This window comes from Capsicum annuum, chromosome 9 (genome assembly GCF_002878395.1).
Source record: "Capsicum annuum cultivar UCD-10X-F1 chromosome 9, UCD10Xv1.1, whole genome shotgun sequence".
NCBI classification, from domain to species: domain Eukaryota; kingdom Viridiplantae; phylum Streptophyta; class Magnoliopsida; order Solanales; family Solanaceae; genus Capsicum; species Capsicum annuum.
The window spans coordinates 39,648,538-39,660,001 of NC_061119.1; the positions used below are offsets into that span (position 1 = coordinate 39,648,538).

General features: G+C 30.1%; 1 protein-coding gene across 1 annotated transcript; it reads right to left on the bottom strand.

Annotated features, from left to right (window-relative positions):
• Positions 1-9,202: 9,202 nt before the first annotated feature.
• Positions 9,203-11,257, bottom strand: LOC107842128. Its single transcript, XM_016685901.2, has 2 exons — positions 10,762-11,257; positions 9,203-9,756 (listed from the first exon to the last, which is right to left on the bottom strand). Exons 1-2 carry the CDS (start codon positions 11,140-11,142, stop codon positions 9,289-9,291), a joined length of 849 nt encoding a protein of 282 aa, XP_016541387.2. The 5' UTR covers positions 11,143-11,257; the 3' UTR covers positions 9,203-9,288.
• Positions 11,258-11,464: the final 207 nt, after the last annotated feature.

The following is an 11,464-nucleotide window of genomic DNA, read 5'->3' on the forward strand; positions in this document are numbered from 1 at the left end:
ATACAACTGTTTTGGTATCAGAGCGAGAAGGTTTTGGGAACATTACCTACTATTTCGCAAAAGTTTATAGACTTTATATGAAAAGACATAGATCATTCCAAGATATAAGGTGTAGTTATTTCTATTTATATAGAGAAATCAAAAAAAAGAAAGAACATAATAACTAGAAAACATAATTTAGAAGAAGGTCGAAAAAGGCTACTAAAAGTAAATAGAGTACATAGAGTTTATAACGACTTATTGAGCGCTGTAAATTGGGAAATACAAGGTTGTGAGAGAGACTTAGAAAATAATACTTCAGGAATAAAGTGGCTTAAAGAACGTATTAAGAGAAAAGCTTATCAATTAGGATAATAAATGCCAATAAGATATATCGAGTGTATAAGAGAAATACAACAACAATATTATAGAGAATTTATATATAAACATAACTTGTAAAAATTCGGAACAATTTGTAGAAAGATTAGAGTTGTTAAATAAAGAAATAAGAAATCTAGAACTAGATATTTTAAATTTTAAAGAAACGGACGAAATAATTACCATAACATCCAACTATTATAAAAAAGCATTAATTAACGAAAAAACTAGGCTGATAGAAAATATACAAGAAGTAGAATTGGATATAACCTATACAAATAGTAGATTGAAATATCAAACTAAGCTAAGCAAAAAATACCTTAACTTAAACCACTTAGGATAACAAGATAGCTTCGTTAAAACACCTCGATTACCTAGATCTTAGATTTCAACCAGAAAAGAAATATAGAATATTAAAAAACAACTCCACCATAAGGTGTAATTTCAACCAGGGAGAACACATTTTACATTCGGGCGATAAACAATACAACACAATAATAGATTTTTTGATAAATACAAGCGAGAAAACTTAGGAAAAAGATAACAGTATAATAAGAACTCTAGACCAAATAGAAGTTACTCAGAATAAATATAAAAAGACACTAGATAAGATAGAACAAAATTTAGATTATCTCAAGTCACAAGAAGTAGAAATAGACAGAAAGATCCAGTATTTAAACCACAAGTTTAATTTGGAAAAAATATCGACAAAATTAGAAATCGAAAAACTTGATCCATATGAAGACGACGACTCAGGCATGAGTTTCGACTCCATTGCCCTGCACAACTTGGATACATAAAGATAATCTACAGTTTCCATAGTTTGTATTATTAGCTAGCGTGGTCAAGTAGGGATGCCTACTTTATGTCTTGTAATAGTCAGAGTCAGAGTGCTTCCTTTATCACTACTTTCCAAAAGAAAGAAAAACTGTTGAAGCACGCGTCAAAATAAGTTTGAAAGAAAATTAATAACGCATGTGACGATGGGGCCCAAAGCGTACCCGACTTGCATTATTAAAATTTTCTTTCTTATCTCTTATCAAAAAATGTCGGCCAATTGTGTTGAGGCCACGTAGTAGTTTTTAGAACCACTCCTTTATGTACATCTCGCCTATAAAAGGCGCACATTAGATCAAAAGAAGGCAGAGTAAAATCAACCAACTCCAAACCCACTTGAAATGTTTAAACCTTTCCTCCCGAAACACTTATCCAAGCCAGTCTTTCTTGTCTAAACTTTGTATCATTGTGATTTAAATAAAAGCTCCAAGTTTTCTATTCGATCTTTAGGGGGTTCCCGAAAGGGAAACCTCCTTATTTACATATTTTTCCCACAAAAATATTTATACTCATGTTCTTATATCTATGTTTAAAGTTATTTTACATAATTTTTGTCAATCATGTAAATTAAATTATCTATAAAATTCTTACCCTTAGTATATGGTTAGCCTCTTAATTTCTTAATACCAACGATGGATTAACCTGTAAATTCCTAGGAATTCTGGCCTTGATAGTCCAATAGGTCTGCAAAATAGACAAAAGACGAGTGTTAGCTGCCAGACCAAAACTTTCCGGGGTGTGGTTAAAGAAGTGTGATGTTAAGAACATAGATTAAGAGGAAGAGATGAACAGGGTAGAGTAAAAAAAAAAAAAAAAACTAAACTCTGGGGAAAATATAAACGATAAGAATAATAGACATGAAAAAACAGTAGGAAAGAGGGAGTACTGAGTAGGTTCTAGGTACATTACCTGTACTATAATCTATTGGTTGAGGATTAGGGTTTGGTATGTATATATATATATATGTATGTAGAGAGAGAGATTTAAACCATTTAAGCATCTAATTGTAGTAAGTAAAATATACTTTCTAGTGATTCAAAAGAAAAGAAACAAAAAGGAAAAAAAAAATCACCCACAGGGAAACTATTTTTACATTACGTACTAAGGATCAAATTTATACACCAAATGATATACAAAACTATTTAAACAAACTTATTCATGATTTGGCTTTCAATAAAATCTATAAAAATTAATAGTGTAGGATCGAATATGAACCTGTGCAATGAATTAAAACAAGGTGATGAACCAAGTAAACCGTCACCAGAAACTTGAAAGGAAATTCGAAACTCAATTTAGAGATCTTTCTTTTCTTTGTTTTCTTCTCTTTTTTAGTCTGTCTCTCTAATTTTCTCTCTATCAAAAAATAGTCCATCTTTTTTTTCCTCACTGTTTTCCCTCTTTGGTTTTTCTGTCTAATCCTCTTCTGATAATGTACGTAACTCTGTCTTTGGGGAGGTTGGGGGTTATCCTTAAAAAGGGGACGTGGAGAGCGAAGTTGAGGGATTTTTGGGATATCAAATAAGTATGGGTAGTTATTTTAGGATAAGGATTCTTTTTTTTAATAATAAATTAAAATAAATAATAGAAATAAAAAAGTATTAACTAATTAATTTTTATATTTTAAGAAAATACAATAAAATTTCATAAATAACCTAAAATAAATCTAATTAAGATAATACTAAAACTAGTAGCCTATTTATTAAAATTAAAAGGGAAATATATTTTTAATTTTTTGTGTTATTTTAAAAATAAAAATAAAATAAAAATATCTCAAAATGTAACTTTAATTATTTATTTATTTTCAACTAAAACTTATTAAAAATAAAATAAGATCTAAAATAAATATTGAACAAAATATAAATATTTAATGCCGAAAAATAGGTTAAAACTCGGGGGAGGGTCAAAAATTATGTGTCTACAACTTTTAGAGTAAAGATAGGATATATAGAGGAGAGAAAAGAAAAAAGAAATATAAACAAATACTATAATAGAGGATAGAGACAAAATCTGCTATAGAAAATTATAGATGATGATGAAAAGTTAGAAAAGAAAAATATAAATATGAAAGGATAAAATGTCAAAAAAACGATATAGAATTGAAGAAGAACTATCCGAATATAAGTTTACCTTTTAATGAAAGCTAGAAGAAAATTAAATTCTTAAATACATATATTTGAATTGTATTAAATTAAAAAATGTGTATTAACCCCTTAATATATGAAACTTTTTCTTACTAATTCTTATTTTCTTAAAAATATAAAAGTCATAAAATTTAAGAACTAATAATAAATTAGATCAAGAAATTTTTAGAATATTGAGCGCTCAATATACAATTTTTTTTATTAATTTGACGAGATATTTTATGATTTCGCGAAGCATAGTCAAGTTCTCTAGTTAAGATAGGACTTGCATGAGACTTAAATGTACATGTGTTCGAGTTTTGCTATACAGATTCAACATATAATGAAATAACTACACGAAGAAGCCACAAAAATTCTATATCTACTCTACACACACATACATCTATAATATATTAAAAGTGTGAAAACCCTTATAAAAGTTATTTGAACTTTTTGTCCTTCATTAAAAGTATTCACAATAGACAAAATTATCTTTTCACTATTTTTCTTAAATTATTATTAATATATAGAAGTAAAAAAAATTTTAAATTTATAAAATTCATTAAATTTGTTTTTCTTATAAGATTTTTCCTAGGATTAGAATCCTTACCATATATTTTAGGATTCCTTACCCAACCAAAATTAAGTCAAACTATAATTCCATAATATATAAGTTCCATTGTACATTCACATTGATTAGGGAAAACGTAGAATTATCAATGTTGACAACCAAAATTATCAATGTTTACATGAAATTTCAGAAAAGGTATAGTGAGTCCCATATAATTTATTTTTTAATTAATTTTTTCTTTTTGCAACTAATCTATTCTTTTTGTTTTTCCTTTTTATTTATTTGTGCAGTCTCTCTCAATTGTCCAAGAGTTGATTGATATTTTGATGGTGTCATATCAAAATTATGTATAGTATGTTTGTGGACATGAGGTTCGTAAACTTAGAATTTATATTTTATGTTACTTTTTTCTTTAATCTTTTGTTCTTCTTTGTTAGTTAAATTCAAGAGTTGATTTTGATTTTATAAGAATTTTTTTTACATTTTTTATATGGATCCTTTTTTGTTACAAAATATTAAATTTATCTTAAATGTGAAGAAATAATCAGCTTAATTATTTATAAATAATTCTAGATATTGGACTACCTATAATTTTAATTAAATTAAAATTAATTTAAATTTCAGTCATTAAACTGTACTTAAGCAAAATCTAATCTCATAATCAATCATAATAATAATGGCAACAATTGTAGAATGACGAAGTTAAGAACATTGCATAAATAAAGTTTAACAATCTGTAAGTATTGATTTTACTTACAATCTGTAAGTTTAACATTTATTTTAATGTTAATTTATATTTTCTAATATTTTTTTATATATTATTTTATTAATTGACATTAAACACACGTGCAAAACACGTACACTAAGCTAGTACATACATAAAAATAACTTTATATATATAATTTCTCAACACATACATAAAAATAACTTTGAACTTTATATATAACAATTTTCAACAAAGTGGGTTCTATGAACCTTTTCCGGTACCCATCGATCCGCCCCTGCATGTCTTTCTATCAACTATTGGGAAGAACAATTGCCATATTTTTACAAATGCAGTCTACTTTTCCGAAGATATAATGGGAGTAAAACATGTGCATTATTTGTCAAAATTAATAACAAATCATATATATTAACTATTTACCTTTTTGTCTACAAATCCTACTCTTTGGCGTATTCTTTATTCTACAATAGAGACAATAAAACCTAAATCTAACTTCTTTGTCGTCAATTCAATTTTTTTTGGTCAAACGGAACAGATTTTATCATCTTCAAATCTCAAACTTTACATCCATTCTCACAGAATCTAGGACAACTCAACATATAATTTTCCTATCCACTTTCTATCTTTACAAGTAATCCTGCTGCGTACAAAATCAAAACTTTGATATTACGAACTTCCTTTATCCGTTTCACCACCATCTGAGGGCTTGGGACAGTGTTTTCCCACAAGGCTGCATTCCTTGCTTGCCAAATATTGTAGATCAGTGCTGCGATTACTGCCCAGAGCAGTCGCCTGCTTGTTCTGCCTACTGCATACCTTGCTACTCTTCTCCAAATGCTTTTGACATCTCTCACTTGCAATGCTATCCCTAGCCATAACAAGATTTCATTAAGACACATCTTTGAGAATGGGCAGTCAAAGAACAGGTGCAGTCAAAGAACAGGTGTTCTATTGTTTCAGGCTCTGCGTCACATATCAGACATGAGTTGGTGTTGCAACCACCCCACTGCATTAGTTTCACTCTTGTCTACACTCTTCCTTGCATCACCAACCAACAGATGAAACTATGTTTTGGAATATTGGTCATATTCCATACACCCCTCCACAATGCACTTAGTTAACACATTGTAATATAACATTATCTAAGGGCATATAAAGACAATGGCGGAGCAGCATTTTCACCAAGGGGTTCACGAGTGAACATATGAACTAACTGAAGGAGTTTGATATCTACTATATATACATAAAAAATAATTATAACTATGTATATATAGTATAATTTTCCATCGAAGGAGGTTCGGATGAAACCCCTATCCTAAGTGTAGCTCCGCCCCTGTATATAGACGAATAGTATAACGGAGGGCAATGTTAAATCTTTTCAATAGCATAGGAAACAAATATTTGTTAGGTTCTTGCCCTAATTTTTTTACCAAAATTTAAGTTTTATTTTTCATAGGAGAAAAATAAAAGTAATACCATAATTACTTTTAATTTTCTGAAAGGAAAATATAAAACTTTTCCATATGTGACAAACCTTTTTCTTGGAGGAAAGGTTTCGGAACTCTATAAATAGAAGAACCCCCTTCTCATACCACAATACAGTAGCATCCACAATGTAGTCATTTAAGAGTTTTGGTTCGGGGTAGATTTTTTCTCTTAGTAGTTTTTGTATTTTTTTTAAATATCAGTTTTTATAATATGTAGGCCAATTGGCCAAAATGTATAATAATTTGATGTTTTTTTAGTATTTTTTTCTATTTCATCTGATTTATCATCTCATAGTTTGCAACTAATAGCTTCCGAATGACACCCTCTCGATTTCGAACTCAACAAATGGTATCAGAACTTACAGTTTAAAGATCCAATGATTTGGTGAAATGAGGTTGAAGACAAGTTCAAGGCGGTTCTAATCAATTTGCAATCAATCGGATAATAATGAAGATTTTTGTCCAACTACATGTGGAGAACAAGTTTCAACCATATTTTCAATATTCTTGTTGCTGCATCATTAAAAATAAAAATAAAATATTAATTTTTAACTAATTTTTAATCATGATATTTTAAACTTTATTTTTAACCATGGCAAGAAGCAGTTATGAAGATTATATCAAGAACCAAGTTCATGCATGTGATGTGAAGAAGACGGGTCAAGTGAAGAAAATCAAGCCAAAAAGGGGAGATTTGTTCGGATTTTTGCCCTGATTTTCTTATCATGTTTGAGTTTTATTTCTTTTAGAAGGAAAATAAAGGTAATACCATAATTACTTTTAATTTCCTGAAAGGAAAATATAAAACTTTTCCATATTTGACAAACCTCTTTCTTGGAGGAAAGGTTTTGAAACTCTATAAATAGAAGACCCCCCTTCTCATACCACAACACAGTAACATCCACAATGTATGGGGAGATTTTCTCTCTCATTAGTTTTTGTATTTTCTTCTTAAATTATTAGGTTTTATAATATATAGTACAATTGGCCAAAATATATAATAATTTTATGATTTTTAGTAATGTTTTCTTTGTCGTCTGATTTATCGTTTCATAATTTGCAACTAATAGCTTCCGCATGACACCCTCTCGATTTCGAACTCAACAAGTGGTATCAGAGTCTACGGTTTAAAGATCGAATGATTTGTTGAAACGAGGTTGAAGAAAAGTTCAAGGCGGTTCTAATCAATTTGCAATCAATTGGATAATAATGAAGATTTTTATCCAACTACATGTGGAGAACAAGTTTCAATCATATTTTCAACATTCCTATTGCTGCATCTTTAAAAATAAAAATAAAATATTAATTTTTAACCAATTTTTAATCATGATATTTTAAACTTTATTTTTAACTATGGCAAGCAGCAGTTATGAAGATTATATCAAGAACAAAGTCATGCATGTGATGTGAAGAAGACGGACCAAGTGAAAAAATCAAGCCAAAAAGAAGAGATTTGTTAGGGTTTTTGCCCTGAGTTTCTTATCAAGTTTAAGTTTTACTTTTTTTAGAAGGCAAATGAAAGTAATACCACAATTACTTTTAATTTCCTGAAAGGAAAATATAAAACTTTTTCATATTTGGCAAACCACTTTCTTGGAGGAAAGGTTTTGGAACTCTATAAATAGAAGACCTCCTTCTCATACCACAACACAGTTGCATACACAATGCAGGGGGAGATTTTCTCTCTCATTTGTTTTTGCGTTTTTTTCTTAAAATATTAGATTTTATAATATGTAGGCCAATTGGCCAAAACATATAATAATTTTATGTTTTTTTTAGTATTGTTTTCTTTGTCGTCTGATTTATCTTCTCATAGTTTGCAACTAACAGCTTCCTCATGACATCCCCTCGATTTCGAACTCAACAAGTGGTATCAGAGTCTATAGTTTAAAGATGCAATGGTTTGGTGAAATGAGGTTGAAGACAAGTTCAAGGTGGTTCTGATTAATTTGCAATCAATTGGATGATAATGAAGATTTTGGTCCAACTACATGTGGAGAACAAGTTTCAACCATATTTTCAACATTCTTGTTGCTGCATCTTTAAAAATAAAAATAAAATATTAATTTTTAACCAATTTTTTATCATGATATTTTAAACGTTATTTTTAACTATGACAAGCAACAGTTATGAAGATTATATCAAGAACGAAGCCATGCATGTGATGTGAAGAAGATGGATCAAGTGAACAAAATCAAGCTAAAAAGAGGAGATTTGTTAAGGTTTTTGCCCTGATTTTCTTACCAAGTTTAAGTTTTATTTTTTTAGACGGAAAATAAAAGTAATACCATAATTACTTTTAATTTCCTGAAAGGAAAATATATTTTTTTTTTCATATTTAACAAACCCTTTTCTTGGAGAAAAGGTTTTGGAACTCTATCAATAGAAAACCCCTTCTCATACCACAACACAGTAGCATTTACAATGTAGTCGTTTAAGAGTTTTGGTTAGGGAAAGATTTTCTCTCTCATTAGTTTTTGTGTTTTTTTTTTTAAATATTAGATTTTATAATATGTAGGCCAAATGGCAAAAATATATAATGATTTTATGTTTTTTTAGTATTGTTTTCTTTGTCGTCTGATTTATCGTTTCATAGTTTGCAACTAATAACTTCCGCATGACGCCCTCTCGATTTCGACCCCAACAATATTATCATTTTTCCTATAATACACTATTATATTTTTATTAATTTGATATAAATACCAAATATGAGTAATTAAGTTTTTATCCGTTGTAGAACGTATTGCATTGGAGTAACTATAGTATAGGATAGTATATTAGAGAGCAGCTTGGGATGAACTCTAACTTTTAAGGTTTCTTCAGGTAAATCTTCATCGGGAATTTATACTATGAATATGTAGAATATTATACTAAGTAGTTATACCCAAAAGTATACGGAGCCTTTCCCAATGAGGAATCTTTTCCGTGGGCAAGAGAAATAAAAGATGGAAATGAGCCAATTGATTCATTTATCGTAAGTTACTTCATATACATATATGTTCAATCTTCACAATCCTTAACGAAGTTCTTTGATAGAATTTTGAGGTCTTAATTTAAAGATACATAAAATGTACCAAATTCTCTTTTATTCTTGTAGTCTTAAATATGTCATATGAAAAATTCGAATTAAAGAGTTGCCAAAAAAAGAAGATACAATCGTGTTTAAACAAACAAATTGAAACAGAGAAAGTATCAAGAAGAAAAAAGTGCAGATACGTCAGTGCCAAATATCATGTTAGAAAACACCCCGATCCCAAGTGTTTTCACCAGACCAAACATCACTTGCCCAATTCGTCCACCACCATAATGCGTCTGAGCCTGCCCAGCATGGTTCTGATGTTGCGGTTGTGGCTGTGGCATGTGGTTGTGGTGCATGTTAAGTGGACTAGGAAAATATGGGTTGTTACTAGGATGCCAATACGGAACCCCATGAGCAAAACCACCAAAATTCTGTTGCTGAGAGAATCCAGATGGCGGAACATACTTTGGGATTCCTCGGTCCTTGGTCGTTCTTTTTTCACATTGTATTAGCACACAATCTATATGAATATCAAATCCACATAGTCTACACCTATAACGCCATGAAGAGGCGTTACATGCACCTCTACAAACAGCACAAGTTCCTTGTTCAGCCGAGCTCCGTAATTTTAAAGGATGCGCCTGGATTTATGACAATCATAATCATATCAAAATAGTTTCATAATTATGCATACCCTTAATTTTGATCTACATGATAGAATTGAATTTGTGGATTACACATATCCTAGTTATAATGGCCTTTTATTTTAATTGATTTACCCAGATAAATTAAATCCTAAAATATAATTTATCAAAATTAGGGAGGCTAATTTCTCTTATTGTTTAGCATGTGACTTATTTACAGAAGTTTTCCGAAGTGATATTCCTCCCTTCCTCAAGAAATTTTAGTAGTCCCCCCCCCCCCCTTTTTTCTCTTTTTTTTTTTCTTTTTATTATTATTATTATTATTTTTTAAAAAGAAAGATATTACTCTCCTCAAACAAGTTAGGCTAAAAAAACGTAGATTCACATTTTTTACAAGTGGAAAAGGGTTCATGAATGATTCTTAGATTATCACTCACTAGTACTTATTAGCTGAGAAAGTTAATTTTCCTTTGTTGAAGAAATTAAAATTAAAATCAAGAGGAAAGATGACTGTTTGAAATAATAATTATTAATTGAGAGACCATTTGACTGTGCCGGAGGTAGTGGTATGGACTGTGTACATTTTACCCTCCCCAGACCTTATTGGGTGGAAATATACTGAGTTTGTTGTTGTTGTAATTGAGTGACCATTTCAGAAATCAACCCAAAAAGGAATATTGTCAATCTTCTTTATTTTTTCAATATCATAATGGATCTTCTTGATAAGTGATTCTTATAAATTTGTTCAAAAGTGATTCTAATTACACTCCCTTCATCTCAACTTATCTGAATCTATTTCTTTTTTGTTTGTTTATTTTCAATTTATTTGTAGAATTTAGAAAAGAGCGACTATAATTCAAACTTCTCATTATGTACATAATGAGATTCTCTTATAGCGACAACAAAAATGCTACTTATAACATGCTTAAAACTATAAATTCCAACAATATTTTTTTTCTTAAACCTCGTGCTTGTTCACATCAATTAAAACGGATTAGTTACCTGATGTAGGGCATGTCGCAGCGCTTCGGGCAACTGAGTACAGAGAGGGTGGACATCAAAATTACAAACCCCACACCTATAAAACAGCCCTTCAACAGAATCACAACAAACATTGCAAACGCGGTTTGATCTGCGTTCGCCATGTGGCTTACGAGTGACGAGCATGAGCGAATGGTGAGGATGTAAGAACGAAGAAAGATTCATCGGACATGTACCACAATATTCATGCAGATCAAAGTTGCATCTGTGACATTGATATCTTTTACCGATGCCAGGGATTTTGCAACCATCACATAAGTATTTAGTGTTGGAATCATATAATGTTAATGAATGCTTTGGGTGTGTGAAGTGTTGTATTGTGTTTATTGGGAGAGGTGACATTTTTGGTTAATTTTTCTCTCTACTCTTGGTACGTCCAAAGAGCAAGAGAACAATGGAAGACTTTTAAGACTTTGGTTATTAATTAGTTCTATATTTTTTTTCTTTTACATAAAATACATCAACTAGAGTGTAGTTTAGTAAATCACCAACCTGGTTGTTTCCTAATAATTTAACAGGAGGTTTGTACTGTTTCTCTCGTTGACTTGCTAGTTGTACAATTTTATTTTGTTTTGCAACTTAGAAAGGCAATAGTATTATAAGGACAATTTCAAAGACTTAATTTTCTGGAGATGCTTCTTAGTTACGTTAATTTTTCTTGCGA

Coding starts and splice junctions, on each gene's coding strand:
- LOC107842128 (XM_016685901.2), bottom strand. CDS start 11,142: ATGTCACCTCTCCCAATAAACACAATACAACACTTCACACACCCAAAG. Junction 9,757..10,761: donor TGCGACATGCCCTACATCAG/GTAACTAATCCG, acceptor TCATAAATCCAG/GCGCATCCTTTAAAATTACG.